The 19,585-nt window shown below is 47.2% G+C and overlaps 1 protein-coding gene across 1 annotated transcript in view; it reads left to right on the top strand.

Moving 5' to 3' along the window:
• Window positions 1–1,993: 1,993 nt before the first annotated feature.
• The window catches only part of TBCA (tubulin folding cofactor A), a 91,918-nt gene continuing 74,326 nt past the window's right edge, over window positions 1,994–19,585 (top strand). Inside the window, exon 1 of the mRNA XM_077462587.1 lies at window positions 1,994–2,160. Within this exon, the coding sequence (XP_077318713.1) occupies window positions 2,108–2,160 (53 nt within the window). The 5' untranslated portion in view covers window positions 1,994–2,107. The remainder of the gene's footprint in view (window positions 2,161–19,585) is intronic.

Here is a 19,585-nt window from a genome sequence, read left to right as displayed (position 1 = left end):
ACAATAATAGTGATTAGTGCTAAAAATATGCACTGTCACTGTATTAATGACACTGGCTTGGAAGGAGATAAACATCAGGGGCAATCAAAGCGTTAACTGCGTGTCTAGCCAGTGCTGCTTTACAGGACCACAGGATTAATACCTTCCCTACTGACAGAACAGCGATCTGCCTCTGTGCTGGATGATTGGTGGGTGTCGGCAGACATTGTGATGTTTAATCACAGCAGGCGCGTGTCGCCGACAGCACACGTGTGTGCCCCAGACCTGGAAGTTTTGGATCATGTATGTGATCCAGTGCCACCCTGCCGCTGCATATGTTATAAAAGTGGCCAGTATACATTGCATACTAGAACATTATGACAGATTTAACCCCTTCACGCCAGGCGTACGCAGATGTGCGGCCTCGGCTTCGGGGGTTATACTGGGATGATGCCCGCAGCTGCAGGCATCACCCCCCTACCGTTGTTTAGAGCGGGCGATTGGCTTTCCAGGGATAACAACCAATGCGGCTAAAAGCCACTTGGCTGTTATCCCGGAGGAGCGAGAGGGGACGACCCCCCCCCCCTTCCACAGCTCTGAATGGGCCTCCTGTCCCACCGGGAGACCCGATTGATGAACCAGCTCTTCCGGCGCCTAGTGACAGACTGGAACAAAGCTGGAAACGGAACAAAGCTGGAAACGGCCTTGTTCCGGTCTCCTGATTGTAAACACGGAAGCGATGTCACGACTTCACTTCCTGTTTACTCGACTGCCAATGGCGCTGGTTTTAAAAAAAACATACAGTATTCAGAATTGTCAAAAACGGCGATCTGAATACTTTGAAGTGCAAAGGAGGGATCGGGGTCCTTTTAGACCCTCCATAAAGATTACATATCACCACCTATTACTGTCACAAGGGATGTTTACATTCCTTGTGAAAGCAATAAAAGTGATCAAAAATGTTTTTTGTTTTTTTTTTAAACACAATTTAAGAATTTTAAAATAAATAAGGAAAGAATTTTTTTTTAAAGCGCACTCGTCCCCGCGAGTTCGCACAGCAAAGAAAACGCATACGGAAGTCGCGCCCGCATATGTAAATGGTGTTCAAATCACACATGTGAGGTATCACCGTGATCTTCAGAGCGAGAGCAATTAGAGCAGTGCATGCAATTATAAAGCGTGACATGTTTGGTATCTATTTACTCAGCGTAACATCATCTTTCACATTATATAAAAAAAACTGGGCTAACTTTACTGTTTTTTTTTTTTTTAATTCATGAAAGTGTCCCTTTTCCCGAAAACTTGCGTTTAAAACACCACTGAACAAATACCATGTGACATAAAATATTGCAGCAATTGCCATTTTATTCTCTAGATTCTCTGCTAAAAAAAAAATAATACAACATAATAATAATATATAATGTTTGGGGGTTCTAAGTAGTTTTCTAGCAAAAAACACAGATTTTAACTTGTAAACACCAAATGTCAGAAATAGGCTTAGTCATGAAAGGGACAAAGCCCCCCGGCAGCGCACTGTCACCTTCTTTGGGTTTGTGCTCATCCAACCATTTAAATGGCCAGGCTGTGATGATGTCACTCTTGCACACAGGCGTGGGGGCCACAGTCATGGCACAGGGTGCCATACAATCAGAGTGCAAACACCAGTGATGTCACAGCTGCTTCCAGCATGACTACCCCTGAACACCACACATTTCGGACACATTCACTGTACCTACAGGCAAGGCTTTTTATAGTCCTACATGTGGGTACAAGTCACAAACCTGCACTTTAATAACTGTCAGGAGCCACACCTAGGAGGAGCACCTGTATCTTGTAACGTTGTCAACAGTACACTATCCTAACGCTCTGACACACACATGAACGCGCACCCATAGCGCACAGTCATGGATCATGCCCTCAACGTGAGCGTACGCACTCTCCTTTCCCGCCTCCTCCATACATACGCTGTATCCAGGACGCAGAGCAGGGTACGCATGCGCAGAACGTACGCAGACTATCACGCATTCTCCTCTCCTTCCGCCCTGCAGTGACTGTGCCCGTACTGCGCACTCTCCGTGATCTCTGATAGCTGCGTGTTGTGTGTCTTTGTGTTCTCTCCTCCGGTAAGATGGCTGATCCGCGGCTCAGGCAAATAAAGATCAAGACTGGCGTGGTGAAGCGGTGAGTGGAGTGGGCGGGAGGATAATGAATGTGATCTGTATACATTGTGTACTGCGCCCGACCGCCTCATATCCCCGCCCACCCAGGTCTGTCAGTCTTTGTATGAGGGACCCACCTGACAGTCCTTGTATGAGAGGGACCCACCTGAGAGTCCTTGTATGAGAGGGACCCACCTGAGAGTCCTTGTATGAGAGGGACCCACCTGACAGTGCTTGTATGAGAGGGACCCACCTGACAGTGCTTGTATGAGAGGGACCCACCTGACAGTGCTTGTATGAGAGGGACCCACCTGACAGTGCTTGTATGAGAGGGACCCACCTGACAGTCCTTGTATGAGAGGGGCCCCGCCTGACAGTCCTTGTATGAGAGGGACCCCGCCTGACAGTCCTTGTATGAGAGGGACCCCGCCTGACAGTCCTTGTATGAGAGGGACCCCGCCTGACAGTCCTTGTATGAGAGGGACCCCGCCTGACAGTCCTTGTATGAGAGGGACCCCCGCCTGACTGTCCTTGTGTGTGTGAGAGAGGGACCCCCGCCTGACTGTCCTTGTGTGTGTATGAGAGGGACCCCCGCCTGACTGTCCTTGTGTGTGTGTATGAGAGGGACCCCCGCCTGACTGTCCTTGTGTGTGTGTGAGAGAGGGACCCCCGCCTGACTGTCCTTGTGTGTGTGAGAGAGGGACCCCCGCCTGACTGTCCTTGTGTGTGTGAGAGAGGGACCCCCGCCTGACTGTCCTTGTGTGTGTGAAAGAGGGACCCCCGCCTGACTGTCCTTGTGTGTGTGAAAGAGGGACCCCCGCCTGACTGTCCTTGTGTGTGTGAGAGAGGGACCCCCGCCTGACTGTCCTTGTGTGTGTGAGAGAGGGACCCCCGCCTGACTGTCCTTGTGTGTGTGAGAGAGGGACCCCCGCCTGACTGTCCTTGTGTGTGTGAGAGAGGGACCCGGATTGCAAACCTCCCAAAGTGAAACTTACTGACACATCACAATTATCTGACAGTTCAAAGTTCTCCAGAATGAGTTTTCAGTGCAAATATTAATATTCAAGCTACAAACACATAACTAGTGTGATTAGTAATGTGCTGTGGCCATAAGAGATGGCTCACCCCCTATTTCTCCATTTATATGAAGGGCAGAGTAATAGAACTCAATACAGAGTTCCCCTTTACAGTGTAAGGGTGAGCTTTGGGACTTTGATGTAAGAAGGAATGCTGTGGACTTCAATGTATAGGTGAACTCTGATGTAAGGTGGTCACCAGAGCCTGCAGAATCCCCCTTTATCTCGGGGTCTGCAGAGTTCCCACTTTATTTTATACTTACATGGGGGTCTGCAGCATTGCCCTTTACATCATTGTCCACAGAGTTCCCCTTTGCACTATAAGGGGAAATCCCTCAGACTCTGATGTAAGGGAAAATGCTGGGAACAGACCACTGTCCGCAGAGTAAATACTTTAAGGTAAAGGGGGGGGGGGGGGGGTGAGCTGGAGCTGCCTGTCACTGCCCCCCTCCATTGCTGGCTCGGGTGCAGGGCAGTCAGGCACGGTCCTCCAGGAGGCTCCCCTGGTTACCACCTCTGTCCATTTCTACAAGTTCTCCTCCAAAGTCCCCCAGTGAGTGACACAGTCCCGGGCGGGCAGCATCCCAGTAATTCATAAAAGGAGCCATGATGTCACCGCCTGCCCGAGACTAGCTGGATTCAGGAAACTGCGACCATGTGTTTACCAGGCAGTCGCTGCCCGTAATGGACAATTAGGCCTCATGTACACTGCTGCTGGTAAATGGACATTTAGGAGAAGTTTGGTGTTTGTTTTTTCAGCTGCCCCTGTACTCTCCTCTATCAGTACATGTACACGGGTTTATATTAGTTTCCAGGCAGTTGAGTTTAGAAGCATTTTTTGAAAAGCAAAAAAATAAATGTATTCATGACGGATGTTCAGAGACATTTGAAATGCCAAATGCCTGTAACAGCTTGTAAACGCCGTAACTCGCTTATTGTTTAGACCCCTTTCACACTGAGGTGTTTTTCAGGCGCTTTTGGGCTAAAAATAGCTCCTGAAAACGGCTCTCCTGCGGTCTCCTCGTGAAAGCCCGAGTGCTTTCACATGAAGGCGATGCTTGCAGGAGTTTTTTTAATGTCCTGCCAGCGCAGCATCTTTGGAGTGGTGATGGAGCGGTGTAAAAAGCCCCTGCCCATTGAAATGAATGGGCAGCACCGCCAGCAAAGCACTGCTGCAGTGGCCCTTTGTGGGTCGTTTCGGCTGATAACAGGTGTTAAAAGTGGCCCTCTAGTGGCTGAAAAACTCTGCAAAAATAACGATTTACCGCCGATGCCCCAGGCATTTTTAATTTTTGACTATTTAAAAAAAAAAAAAAATGCTTCTAAACCCAAAGTGGCAGGTAAACGTGGCAAAACGGACATTTTTAAAAGTCGGTTATTATCTGTCAAGTTAAATCACTCAGCAGAGGTTGTAAAACATCCCGTTTACATTAAGCCTTACGAACAGATTGTAAATCAGCTGATTGTTACAAACTGCTCTTTGGGACTCCCCCCTCCTCATTGGCTAAGGCAGCCATTGGCTCCTGTTGCTTTCAATCACAGCTAGTGAACCGATGAGGTGAGAGGGGGTGGGGCCAAGCAGCGGCTGTGTGAGTGAATGGATAGACAGAGCTGTGGCTCAGAAGCGAGCCTGATTGGGTGCCCCCATTGCAAGCTGCTTGCTCTGGGGGTACTAGGAGGGACCTAAAAGAAACAGATCAGAGGTAGCGTGATGTAATTGAAGGAAAGTCTGTTTACATCCAGCTGCCCGTAAAGCCATCACAGGTCTGCCAACATATGCTGTCAAAATGCAGACAAAAAATGAACTGGCAAGGATGTCCTAGTGACATCTGTCCCACTCTGCTCCGATTCAGCAGGGAATCTACTTCTTTCCCAGCTAAATGGCATGGCATGGCCATGTGAATGGACCCTTAAGCCTCATCCATACTCTCGGATTTTCCGATAGGAATTGTGTGTTGACAGACTGTTGGCCTAAAATCCGACCGCTTGTATGCTCCATTGGACAACTGTCAGATTTTCCGAAGACAAAAGTCCAAAGTAAAAACACGTATACTCTGAATCAATTCTCACCAAACACAACATTAGCGGAAGATGTTCAAAGGGTGGTGCTAAAGAGCTAAAATGCCACGTAGTACATCACTACGTTCGTGTTTGTTGGCTGACAATTGCCATTTGTATGCAAGACTAGTTCATGAACAATGCCCTTCATACAAATGTCTGACGTTTTGTCTGTGAAAAATCCGATCGTGTGTACGAGGCTTTAGGCTCCTTCTGTCGATGTAGGTTCACCATTGGCAGGTCAGCCTGTAGTTCAAATCGGGAGCAAGAAGCCTAGGGTTGCGGTGGAAGTGTCTTACTGACAGTATCATCAGTTGAAAGAGAGAGCAAAAAGTCAGAATAAGCGAATGCAACCAGTATATGCAATATAAAGCATGCTTGACAAATTTGCTTTGAATCTAGGAGCCAGCTAAAAAAATTAGGAGCCAGTTTTTTTGTTTTTCTTTAACCACTTCAGCCCCCAAAGGTTTTAACGTCTTCATGACCAGGCTATTTTTTGTAATATGGCAATCCCTTATAGAGCTTTCTTTTGGTGATATTTGATCACATCTGCGGTTTTTATTTTATGTTTATAAACAAAAAAAACATTTATTTTTTTTCTTTTTCTTTTTTACTTTCTACTATAAAACATATCCAATAAAAGAAAATGTAAAAAAAAAATCAAATTTCTTTATCAATTTAGGCCAATATGTATTCTGCTACATATTTTTCTTTAAAAAAAATCTCAAGCAGCATATATTGGTTTGTGCAAAAGTTATACCGTCTACAAACTATAGGATAGATTTATGGAATTTTTATTTTTTACTAGTAATGTCGGGATCAGCGACTTATAGCAGGACTGTGTTATTAGGGCGGACAAATTGGACACCTAATTGACACTTTTTGGGAACCAGTGACACTAATACAGTGATCAGTGCTAGAAAATCTGCGCTGTCACTGCACTAATGACACTGGTAGGGAAGGGGAGAACATCTAGGGCGATCAAGGGGTTAAATGTATGCCTAACATGTTTTACAGTGTGCAGATTTTATTAAGCAATGCGCTGTTGATTATTATGCAATTGCTGTCAGAAGAGAGCCCTGTGTTTGTTTACCTACACAGTAGGGTGACCAGATGTCCCCTATTTCCAGGGACAGTCCCCGGACCAAGACTTTCCCCGGTTTTATCCCCGGCAGGCAGGGGCGGGGCCGCCCTCTTCAAATCCCAAAGAAAGGAGAAGATGAGATGTGCGACCAGCTGCCCTAGATCCAGACCAGCACTGAGCTTCTGGAACCCGGACTGGAGAAGCCGCTGGAGCTGTCGCCATGCACCCACACGCCACTCGGCAGGAGGAGGAGGGGATCAGGCCGGCACACTGCAGTCCCATGGAGAACAGACACTGCCACCAGGACTGCTGCTCTTCCCAGTGCCTGTGGCAAGGCGCACTGTCCCCTGTGCTCCCCTTTGCAGCCACCCACAGGCGTGTGCTCTTATCACCCCCGTGAACTAGAATTAGGGCATTTCTCTTATATTCACCGACCGAAAAAGCTCCTTTTAGCCATTGGGTTGTTATGCCCATTACTAGGAGAATACTAGGCATTAGTTGTAATACAACACTCGGAACTCTTTAGTTCCGTGCAGGGGGCGGACCCTTGGGCAACAACCCTCCAGCCTGCCATGCAGTCATCCGTTTTATTTTGCCTAGTGAAGAATGACCTAGGAACCCTGCGGGCCCATCGGTCCATGCTTTTATTCTACAAAAGTGTGACTTTTTGTGCAGGATGATTGATCCTGTGATCTACTATCAATAGCCTGGGTGACAGGCTCTTATCCTTGTAGTCTTCCCAGTCCGGCCATCAAGCGTGTGTAGGCCGCAGCTACGCGCTAGGCAGGCCACGAAGAAACCTCAGCTCCAGCTTTTATGCTCCGGGGCATACATATGTCTGCGTCACAGTATGCCGGGCCAGCAGCCACCCTGTACTGATCAGTGAGTGGGTCTGTGATGGAATGTCTCCCAGCTCTTCAGGACTGGTAAGTACAGCTCTCCCTGCCTCGGTGGGGCTCAGCGGCTGGGCATTCCGTGGGAGGTTGATTCGGGGGTCCCTCACCTCCCTCTCTTCTCTCCCTGTCCCTATCTTCAATCCCCCCTCCCTGTGGGGGATGCTGCATGTGGCTGCTGAGCGGTGTGTGTCTATGCAGGGGCTCTCCGGGGGAGCTCTCACCTGGGTGGGGGGGTGGGTTGTGCTGGAAGGTGTCTGTGAGGCCATGCTGATGTCCTGCACAGCGCTGAGCTCACCGCCATTGATTTCTCCCTGTACCTCATGGAGCTGCTTTCGGAGGCCATTTTAGGTGTGGGCAAGGGCAGCATGCTCTCCTGGGCTTCAGTGGCCATTTTCCTGGTGATTTCCTATACAGGACACCGGCGACCATTTTCTTGAAGCCTGGACACTTTTAGTGTCCTCTAGCGACAGCATGTGGTGTTTTCACAGCCATTTTCCCTGTGTTTTATGTCCTTGTGGTCGCTGGGTGGCCATTTTCTTGAAACCTGAGCACCCTTCAGAGCGGTTTTAGCACCATTTGCAGCTTCCACCGACACAGCACTGTTTGCTCTGCACCTGGGTGCCAATAGGGACTAAAGGCACTACCTGCTGAATAGCGCAGAACTCTTCAGGGTGGTGAGTCCAGTGAGAAAGAGCCCCTCAGCCAGCGGCAGTAAGGAGGGTGGGACTGTCGCTGTCCTAAGTCCCCTTCGGGTGACAGACAGGGTAGGGTCAGCATGGCTTTGCAAACTGTTATTCCTTTCCCCTGAAATCCATGCAATTGCAACCGGGTCGCCTGAGGACTGCGCAGTGCCCATGGACACCCCGACAGTGGTCCTCAATTCGTTGCCAAGATGAAGGCTGCGCATGGTAAAAAGGGTTAAAAAAAGCGGCCCCTGCCCCCCCCCCCCCATCCCCTGGGGAGAGCTCTGACGCAGACACGGGTCCTACTGAGGCTGGTGACCCCTGCTCTGTCTTGTCAGATGACGCTGACCAGGACCGTTAGGACAGTGAGGATGAGTCCCAGTTCGGGCCCGGGCGCGACAAAGCACTTGTTGGAGCACTTATCACAGCTGTGCGTGATACCCTGGAGATTCAGGAGCCAGCAGATCCCTCTGCTGTTGCAACTGTCCCCTTTGGGTCCCGAAAGCCAGCACGTTCACCTAAGATGTTCCCGTATCTGGCTTATTTTGACAAGTTCATTTACAAGGAATGGGGTTAACTGCAATGGACCTTTTCAGTCCCAAAATCCATGGCGGTGCGTTACCCTTTTGAGGAAAGCCTTCTCAAGAAATGGTTGGCTCCTCCGGTTGTGGACCCCCCCAGTATCCAGGTTAAATAAAGTAACTACAATCCCGGTAAAGGGGGCTCCTGCATTTAAGGATCCCACGGACAGGAAGGCCAAGGCAGTGGCTCGTTCCTTGTTTACGGTTGTGGGGTCAGCCGTGCGACCAGTACTGGCATCCGCACTTGTGTCGCAGACACTGAGTGGGCAAAACTGTTGCACCGCGAATTGGGAGAGCAACAGGCTTCTTCTATCTGCATGGAACTAGCAGACCAACTAGTGCAAGGCCTTAAGTACGTTTGTGACCTGGCCCTGGATACTCTTCCTCTGTTATCCAGGGCTTCAGTGTCAGCAGTGGTGCTGAGGCGCCCGATTTGGTTAAAATGCTGGTCTGCTGACCAGACATCCAAAAAATCCCTGACTGGTCTTCCCTTTCTTGGCGACCGGCTCTTTTGGAGCCTCTTTGGATGACATTAATAAAAATGCCACTGGTGGTAAGAGTACCCTACTCCCACAGGCCAGAAGGGCTAAGGTGCCACGCCGTAGGCAAGGGCCCTCTTTTTCCGGTCACAATCTGCTTTTTCGCTTGCCCGAAGCTTCGGCTAAATGTCCTCAGGACGATCACGGAAGGACAAAAATGTCCCTGGAACCGCAAGCCTAACAAACCTGTGAACAAAAGTGCTACTGCGTGAAGGTTTGCCCCCACCCATGTCTCGGGTGGGGGGTCGCCTTCGGGAGTTTGCAGCCCGATGGTCCTCTTGGCTATTCCACCAATGGGTCTGCAGTCTGATTTCTTCTGGCTACAAGATAGTTTCTCTCTTGGCCGCCAGATTCTTCCCCTTCAACATACCCGTATCCCCGGCTTGCCGGGAGGCCCTCTTGGGGGCAGTAAGGGACCTGCTGAGTCGCGGAGTGGTTGTACTGGTTCCGGAATCTAATTTTTCCAGGGATTCTTCTCAAATCTGTTTGTACGTACCCCTTCCTTCTTGGGAACTACAATCTTGGACCTAAAAGCCCTCAATCACTTTGAACTGATTCCATTCTGAACCTCTGCACTTTCACACTCAGTAGTCGCTGCACTCCATCAAGGGGATTCCCTGGCGTCCTTAGACATCCAGGATGCCTACCTGCACATACCCATATGCCTTTGACATCAAAAGTTTCTGCGATTTGCAGTCGGGGAAGCCCACTACCAGTTTGTGGCTCTCCCTTTTAGTCTGGCATCAGCCCCCCGAGTCTTTACCAAGGTATTGGCTCCAGTTTTGGCTTTGCTGCGGCAACATGGGATACCTAAACGATCTCCTCCTGAGGGCATCTTCCGCCTCAGAGGAGAATGTGGCCATCACCATGCAGACCCTGCAAGAATTTGGATGGCTGTTGAACCTAAAGAAGTCGGCGATTGTACCGACCCAGCATCTGGAGTAAATTGGTATATAAAGTGTAGCGCTAAATATGATGGTCTGGCTGGAAAGTGCCAAGACCACCTAACTTGGAAAAGTGCAAAGAAATATTTATATAATAAAATTGGTGACAAATACTAGCGTGGTATCAAATGTAAAAGATACAAAAAATAATGCAATATCAAATTCAAAGATACAAATTTCTTGCACTGGCCATTTTTGTATCAAATTTAAAAGATAAAAAGAATGTGACTAGTGCAGACATTAACATCTCACATATATAAACCTAGAATAGGCTAGTAGTGAACTTGCACAAAAAACAAATTATTACAACATAAATTTAAAACGTGCAAAAAAGTCTTTGTGGAAAAGTCCAACATGCAAAAATCCCTCGTGGTTTGATTTGGGCGTTTCTCGGGACACCAAGCAATATATGGTGACAGTACCACCACCTATAAAGATGTGAGCTTACCAGATAGCTCAGACCCAAAAGAACCTAGGCTCTGTGAGTCAATAGAGCTTAGAAGTGTCAGCTGACAACATAGGATGCGATTTTTCACAGGAGTCAAGTTTCAACCGGTAAAATTGAAAAGGATGGAGATGACCATATAGCGTAATTCCATATGAGCATCTGGAGTACTTGGGCTTGCTGCTGGACTCCAGGGAAGCGAGAGTGTTTCTCCCTTCAGACAAACTGCAGACTCTCAGATCCGTGGTAAAACTGCTGATGAACCGCAAGTGGTCGTCGCGCCGCTTCTGCATGCGAGTCCTGGGGCTCATGGTGGCCTCCTTCGAGGCAGTACCATATGTCCAGTTCCACACCAGAGTCCTGCAGAAGGAGATTTTGACAAAATGGGACAAATCTCAGTTGTCCCTGGATCGACAGATCCAGGTAAGCCAGTCAGTCAGAGATTCACTGATCTGGTGGCTGAGGTCCCCGGTGATTCAATCCAGGAAGTCGTTCCTACCTCTGAAGTGGACAGTGATCACAATGGACGCCAGCCTATCCGGCTGGGGTGGAGTGATGGGGGTTCAGTTGGCTCAAGGCCTCTGGTTGGCGGAAGAATCCAAGTTGCCGATCAATCTGCTTGAGCTAAGAACGATCAGGCTGTGCCATTCCACATGGTCAATGAGACTTCAGGGGTGTCCAATCAGGATCCAGTCCGACAATGCCACGGCTGTGGCATACATCAATCACCAAGGGGGAACGAGAAGCTCAGCCGCTGCTCGGGAGGTCGCTCACATACTTCGGTGGGCAGAGCGACACGTACCGGCCCTGTCGGCCATTTACATCCTGGGAGTGGAGAACTGGCAGGCGGACTGGAAGGCGGACTATCTGAGTCACCAGATGCTGGACCCAGCAGAATGGGCGTTGCATCCGGAGGTATTCGGGCTACTGTGCCTGAGGTGGGGTACACCAGACGTGGATCTTCTGGCCTCCCGTCTCAAACGAAAGGTGCCGAGATTTGTGTCCAGGACAAGAGATCCATGGGCAGACACGCTGGTGGCTCTGTGGGATCAGTACCAGCTGATTTACGCCTTTCCTCCACTAAAACTGTTACCACGTCTGCTTTGCAGAGTGGAAGTTGATTAGATCTCAGTAATACTGATTGCCCCAGATTGGCCTCAGCATCCCTAGTACGCAGACCTAGAGTGCCTGGTGGCGGACGCCCCATGGCAACTGCCATTGCGAGAGGGCCTTCTGTCTCAAGGTCCTATTCTCCATCCTGCTTTACCATCGCTGGCTTTAATGGCATGGCTATTGAGAGCCAGGTGTTGAGGAACCGGGGTCTATCGGACTCGGTGATCCCACCTATTTTGAGGGCGCGGAAATCTTCTTCTCGGAAGATATATCATCGTACCTGGAAGGTCTACATCTCCATGTGAGGGGAGAAAGGATGGCATTCGCACTCCTTTTCCATATCCAGGATCCTGCTGTTTCTTCGGCAAGGAGTAGACCAGAAATTGGCACCATTAAGGGGCAAATTTCAGCCTTGGCTGTCTTTTTATTTTTTTCAGCGACCCCTGGCGTCTCATTTCATTAGTGAGTACCTTTGTTCAGGGGGTGGGACATGTAGTCCCTTCATTGCGTCCACCGTTACCCCCGAGGGATTTGAACCTGGTGTTATCGGCGCTTCAAAAACCGCCGTTTGAAAATCTCAGGGAGGTTCCCCTGTTGACTTTCCCAGAAAGTGGCCTTTCTAGTGGCCATCACATTGGCCAGGAGGGTTTCGGAACTGGCGGCTTTGTCCTGCAAGTCCCTTATCTGGTTAGCCACAAGGATAAGGTGGTGTTGCATCCGCAACCGTCTTTTCTGCCAAAAGTGGTCTCGGCTTTTCATATCAATGAGGACATTGTGTTACCATCTGTGTCCTAACCCGAAACACCCTAAGGAGGTGGCCCTTCACGGTCTGGACGTGATTCGGGGCTCTAAGGTGTATTTGTCTGTCACTGCTCCCTTTTGGAAGTCAGACTCATTGTTTGTTTCAGTGGCTGGTCCAAAGAAAGGCATGGCGGTCTCGTCGGCCACCATTTCCAGGTGGGCCTTCCGACACCAAGTGTCTGTCGAGCAGGTGTGTAAAGCGGCGACCTGGTTCTGTCCACACGTTTACCAAGTTCTACAAGGTAGGCTTTAGTGCATCGCCTGATGCCTGTTTTGCAGACGGCCGTATAGTTGCAATTGAATATGCAATATATATATATATATATTTCTTTTTTTTTATAAAAACGCAGTACCGTTAAGTTAATGTGCTGTTGCATTACATTCCTCAGTTTTTGGTGCGGTTGTGGGTAGTCACTCCTGTTGAGGGTATCCTGGTTTTGTGGTGGATTTCTCCACACACTGTTGTTTTTTGTGGGTAAAGTTTCACTAGTTCCCACTTGCCATGGTGGATGAAGTTTCTATGCTGTTTTCCCACCCCTCGTTTGGCACTGCTTGGGGATGTCCCAATGGCTAAGAGGAGCTTTGTTGGTCGGTGAATATAAGAGAATAGCATTTTTTGTACTCGCTGTAAAATCCTTTTCTCTGTAATTCACTGACTGACACATCACCCACCCCTCCTTTTTCTCTTTACATTATACTGCTTGTTGATATACTGATGACTGCATGGCAGGCTGGAGGGTTGTTGCCCAAGGGACCGCCCCCTCGGCAGAACTAAAGAGTTCTGAGTGTTGTATTACAACTAATGCCTAGTATTCTCCTAGTAATGGGCATAACAACCCAATGGCTAAGAGAGGAGCTGTGTCGGTCGGTGAATTAGAGAGAAAAGGATTTTACGGTGAGTACAAAAAAATTGTGCGCTTCTGTATTTACAAGTGACAGCGCTGCCTGGCATATACCTTTTTGAAAACAGAGGGGGGAGCGGCGGCCCTGCGCGCTCCTGGGCCCTGCCCTGAGTGCCCTGCGCGCTCCTGGGCCCTGTCCTGTGCGCGCCACCTCGACCTCCTTGTTTTTTTGGGTTTGTTTTTATATGTATTTATACCACTTGCCGACACTTTCACCTCTTTCCTAACCCAGACCAATTTATAGCTTTCAGCATGGTCATGCAATGCTGTATCCAAATGAAATTTTTTTTTTTTTTTTTGAGACAGAGCTTTGTTTTGGTGGTATTTAATCACCACTTGGGTTTTTATTTTTTACTAAACAAACCAAAAAACAAACTTTTAAAAATAAACTTTTTCTGAATTTTCTGTCATTTTTCTTCACGGATGTGCACCGATGGGCAGCACTGATAATCGGTGTAAATGTGTCAGAATTGCCAGTTACAGACAGGCTCTTCTTTCCTCACCCTGTGACATTGCATGAGGAAAGCACTGCCGATAAAGTCTGTTTACAATGTGATCGACTGTGATTGGACACAGCTGATCACATAGTTAAGGGTCACTGTGATTGGCCCTTTACATCGATCTGTCATCAGCTGTGTCCAAAGGATCTCAGAGCGTGCGCAGGGAGCTGGGTTCTGGGAAGAGGTCAATAGATGCCACTACGCTGCATCAGGCAATAGGAATTAATCCCGCCTGGGAATGGGCTGACAATAGCCCAGGCCCCATGACGCGCCTGGGATTAGTCGAACCCTGGTATAAAGATTAGTAATCTGCAATATATTTTTGTTCTTGTGTTTACATGCAGTGCCTTGAAATAGTCATACTCAATCAGCCCTTGACGTTTTCCACATTTTGTCATGTTCTAACCAAAAACGTTAATGTATTTTATTGGAATTTTATGTGCTAGATCAATACAAAGTGGCACATAATTGTGAAGTGAAAGGAAAAATGATTCCGCCTTTTTTTTTTTTTTTTTTAAGAAATATCTGAAAACTTTGTGCATTTGTATTAAACCATTTACTATAATACCCCTAACCTAATTAATTGATAGTCCACATGTGTGTTTTAATCTCAGTATATAATGCAGCTGTTCTGTGAAGCCCTCAGAGGTTTGTTAGAGGACCTTAGTGAACAAACAGCATCATGAAGGCCAAGGAACACACCAGACAGGTCTGGGATAAAGTTGTGGAGACGTTTAAAGCAGGGTTAGGTTATAAAAAAATATTCCATGCTTTGAATATCTCGTGAAGCACTGTTTAATTCATCATCTGAAAATGGAAATAGTATGGCACAACTGCAGACCCACCACGACATGGCCAGGCAAGGAGAGCATTAATCGGAGAAGCAGCGAAGAGGCCCATGGTAACTAGAGGTGCACAAAAATTATCGGCCGAAAAACTTTTTTTTTAGTTCAGCTGATACCAAAAGGGGGCAGGGTCTGCCCCGGTGCCACCCATTGCGGGAGTTTCACCCTGGCACGCCCCAGTCCTCCTCTCCCTTCTCCTCCCCTCGCCGCAATCTCAGATTGTCACGGAGCTGAATTGTCTGGACCATAGTAACAATGTGTAATCAGTGTGACGTGATCCCAGGAGGAGGGACATTGTTACTGCGGCCCGGGCAGTTCAAACCCTGCTCCGTGATACATGGAGATCTCTACTCCCTGGGCACAGGCAGGCTGCATATAGCAGGCACTGGTGAGGTTGCTGGGCACAGTCAGGCTGCAAATGACAGGCACTGGTGAAGCTGTTGGGCCCTGGTGAGGCTGCATATGATGGCCCTGGTGAGGCTGCTGGGCACAAGCAGGCTGCATTTGTTGGACACAGGTGAGGTTGCATTGATCTACTGTATCATGTCTGCAGTCTCTGACCATCTTCTGTATCATATATGTTAGAGTTGCATCGAATGGCAATTTTGCTAATACTGTTGGCAATATGTTTAGGAGATTGCAGACTGCATTTTTCTTGAACAATAATGGCAAACAATAAATTCATATTAATTTAAATTTATGTTAATTTAAAAAGTTGAATATAATACAATTTTATATATAAAAATAATATAAATGTTCTTTAACCATTTGCTGCCCGCCCTATCACAGAAACGCGGCGGCAAAGTGGTTTAAAAATCCTGACCGGACGCATTGTGGCGATCGTTGTTGCAGGGTGTCAGACTGACACCCCGCAACTACGATCTCGGTAAAGAGTCTGACTGAGACTCTTTACCACGTGATCAGCCGTGTCCAATCATGGCTGATCACAGTGTAAATAGGAAGAGCCGTTGATCGGCTTTTCCTCACTCGCGTCTGCCAGGTGCGAGTAAAAGAGACCAGATTAGGGCTGAAACAACTAATCGATTAATCGACAACTAATCGATTATGAAATTAATCGATTACTATTTTCATAATCGATTAATCGGCCACTAACATATAGTACAAAATTAGCAAATCGCTACTGTAAATATTACTTTCACTGTCCCATAGTAAAAAATTAACCCCTTACAGTAGCGACTATTTGCTCTTTTTGTACTAATTTTAGTTTTTTTTAACCCCATTATTTTACTAAACATCTCAGGCCTTGGTCACACCTCTGTTTTTTGGTGCTTTTTGCAGAAACGCACTACAGTTCATTTACATGGTTTTCTGTGGGACACGTTCACATCCATGATTTTTTTCAGCTGCTGCGTATTTAGAAAAGATAAGGACTTTTTTTAACGCAAAACGGTGTTTTGTTTTTTTTGGCTCAATATACTTCAATGGAAAAGCTGCAGAAAAGCATGTAATAATGCATTTTTGCGGCAATTTGTGTTTTTAACCACTACAATACAGGGCACTTTCGCCCCCTTCCTTCCCAGCCCAATTTTCAGCTTTCATCGCTCTAGCGCTTTCAGTGACAATTGCGCGGTCATGCTACACTGTACCCAAATGAAATTTTTATCATTTTGTTCGCACAAATAGAGCTTTATTTTGGTGGTATTTATTCACGACTCCGTTTTTTATTTTTTGCGATATAAGCGCAAAAAAGCGGAAATTTGGAAAAAAAACAATATTTTCTTTTTTCTATTTTAAAAGAAATCCAATAAAATCAAATTTTTTCATAAATTTAAGCCAAAATGTATTCTGCTACATGTTTTTGGTAAAAAAAATTCCGTTAAGTGTATAATAATTGGTTTGTGTGATCACGGACATATGTATGCAAATGATCATGTACATATGTGTGCAGGTGATCACGTACATATGTGTGCACATAATCATTGGGACAAGTGATTTTAGTGGGACATATGTGGGGGACATGTTTTTATTATTAGGGACATGTGTTTTTATTTTTTGGGGACATGTATGTTTTGGGGACATATGTGGGGACTGTGTTTACACTGTGTGGTGTGTTGTGTGTTTACACTAGACTGAAGATCAGTGAGTAAAAAGCTGTAAAAAACAGCTCATACTCACTGATCATCAGCCGGCTGCAGCAATCTGCTCTCCTCTCCTCAGCAATGACTTCTGTGTGAGGAGAGGAGGAGCCGATTGCCTAGCAACCGGCTGTTTGTTTACATCACATGACGGCCGTGATTGGACACGGCCGTCATGTGATCAGGAGGGCCAATCACAGAGCCCTCCTGCCGATCTGAGATGCGCCGTGTCCCGGTGACACGGGCGCATCGGGATCGCGCCGCTGCGCGGGCGATCCCGCTCCTCCTGATGGATGTTCCTGAACGTCCTATCAGGAGTAGACGGCTCCCACCCGGCTGTATATGTGCATTGGCCGGGTGGGAAGTGGTTAATCTGCCCACAAATTGGGCAAAAAAATATGTAAAAATGCAAATCGCAGCAAAATTTACCATTTTTTTTTTTTTTTAAAGGTTATTAACCGATTTATTCGATTAATCGAAAACAATAATCGGCCAACTAATCGATTATGAAAATAATCGTTAGTTGCAGCCTTAGACCAGATCGGCTGCTCCTCTGACGGGGGGGTCTGTGCTGATCGATTATCAGCGCAGCCCCCCTGAGGATATCCACACTGGACCACCAGGGATGCACCAGCACAAGGTATGCCACCCTAGACCACCAGGGATGCCAGTCAGTGCCCACAATGGGCATCACTAATTGGCATGCATTATTGTTTGGCACTGGCATGCATTATTGTTTGGCACTGGCATCCACCGGTACAGTATAATACAATGCCACCTATCAGTGCCCATCCGTGCCGCCTATCAGTGTAGCCCCATCAGTGCCCATCAGTGAAGGTGAAAACTTATTTACAAAGTTTTGAAACTGAAACAAAAAACATTTTTTTTTTTTTTAATTTTCGCAAACAATAAAAACCATAAAGGTGATCAAATACCACCAAAAGAAAGCTCTATTTGTGGGAAAAAAATGATAAAAATGTAATTTGTATACAGCGTAGCATGACCGTGCAATTGTCATTCAAAGTGCAACAGTGCTGAAAGCTCAAAATTGGTCTGGGCAGGAAGGTGTTTAAGTGCCCGGTATTGAAGTGGTTAAACACTGTAATTTTCATTATCGGTTTTCGTCCTGGTGCATCCTTCATTTGCAGGATCTGTACCACAATTTCCATTCGGTGCACCCCTAAAGGTAACTCTGGAGGAGCTGCAGAGATTCACAGCTCAGGTGGAAAAATGGGTCCACATGACAACTATTAGTTGTGCTCTCCACAAATCTGGCCTTTGTGGAAGAGTGACAAGAAGAAAGCCATTGTTGAATGAAAGCCATAAGAAGTCCCGTTTGCAGTTTGAGAAGCCATGTGGGGCACACAGCAAACATGTGGAAGAAGGTGCTCTGGTCAAATGAGGCCAAAATTAAACTTTTTGGCCTAAAAGCAAAACGCTATGTGTGGCGGAAATCTAAAACCGCACATCACCCTGAACGCACCATCCCCACCGTGCAACATGGTGGTGACAGCATCTTGTTGTGGAGATGTTTTTCTTCAGCAGGGACAGGGAAGCTGGTCAGAGTTGATGGGAAGATAGATGGAGCCAAATACAGGGCAATCTTAGGAGAAAACCTGTTATGCCGCGCACACACTTTTCAACGGACTAGGTCTGACGGTCTTCCTGACTGACTTTCGGCCGAGTTCCGACGGACTTTCCAAACGAACAGACTTGGCCACACACAAGCACACCAAAGTCCGACGGATTGGAACATGATGATGTACGACCGGACTAGAATATGGAAGTTCGTAGCCAACAGCTGCCCTAGCGTCGGTTTTCGTCCATCGGACTAGCATGCAGACAAACAGATTTTTTGACCGGACTTGAGTCCATTGGAAAGATTTGAAACATGTTTTATTTCTAGGTCCGTCTGACTTTTGGGGGGAAAAAAAGTCAGCTGGAGCCCACACACGATCGGAATATCAGACAGATTCATTCCGTCTGACCTAGTCCAGTGAAAAGTCCGGTTGTGTGTACACAGCATCAGAGTCTGCAATAGACTTGAGACAAGTCCAGACATGGATCCAATTGAGACTCTGTGGCAAGACTTGAAAATTGCTGGTCACAAAACGCTCTTCATCCAATCTGACAGAGCTGAGCCATTTTGCATAAAATGGGCAAAAATTTTAAAAAATTTAAATGTGCAAAGCTGGTAGAGACATCCCCAAAAAGACTAGCAGCCATAATTGCAGTGAAAGGTGGTTTTACAAAGCATTGACTCGGAAAGGCCTAGCTCGGCCTAGCTGCGGAGCAGTGGCCATCTTTCTGCAACCGTTCGCAGTTTACAATGTGATCACTCCGTCAAATGACGCGATCACTTTTAAACAAACTGGTGTTATGATGACGCCGGTTCCTCTCTCCCCTCTGTGTACAGCTCTGTACAGTAGAGGGGAGAGATCGGATGGCAGCTGCGCTGTGGGCTGGATCTGTAGTACCTACAGCGCTGCTCTGTGACATTTGCAGTCACAGCAATCCCTCCATACTCTGCCAATGCTGTCATACCCTGCCATAGTCAGCCATGCTCAGCCAATGTTACAGTGGGGGAGATGTATATTACAGTGGGGACTTTATGGTGGTGGAATTTCCACAGGTTTTTTCAAATTCAATTATTTGCTGATCCGAAAAATGATCCGATCCATGACTGATCCAAGGAACGATCCGATCCGTGAGTTTTTTGATCCGTTGCACCCCTAATAAATAATAACTTTTCTCATCAGCAGTATATAGCAACCTTGTGACCTTCCTAGTAAAACTTGTAGGAGGAGTTTTCATTCTCCCCTGATCCTGTCTGGACAGTGCTGATTGGCCCTGTGCTGAACACATGCACACTCCCAAGAAAAAA

The sequence above is a fragment of the Lithobates pipiens genome, unplaced genomic scaffold (genome assembly GCF_037356315.1).
Source record: "Lithobates pipiens isolate NorthernLeopardFrog02 unplaced genomic scaffold, aLitPip1_a1.2 Scaffold_3, whole genome shotgun sequence".
Taxonomy (NCBI): domain Eukaryota; kingdom Metazoa; phylum Chordata; class Amphibia; order Anura; family Ranidae; genus Lithobates; species Lithobates pipiens.
The sequence above is the reverse complement of the archived record's forward strand: the minus strand, read 5'-3'. Positions and strand labels throughout refer to the sequence as shown.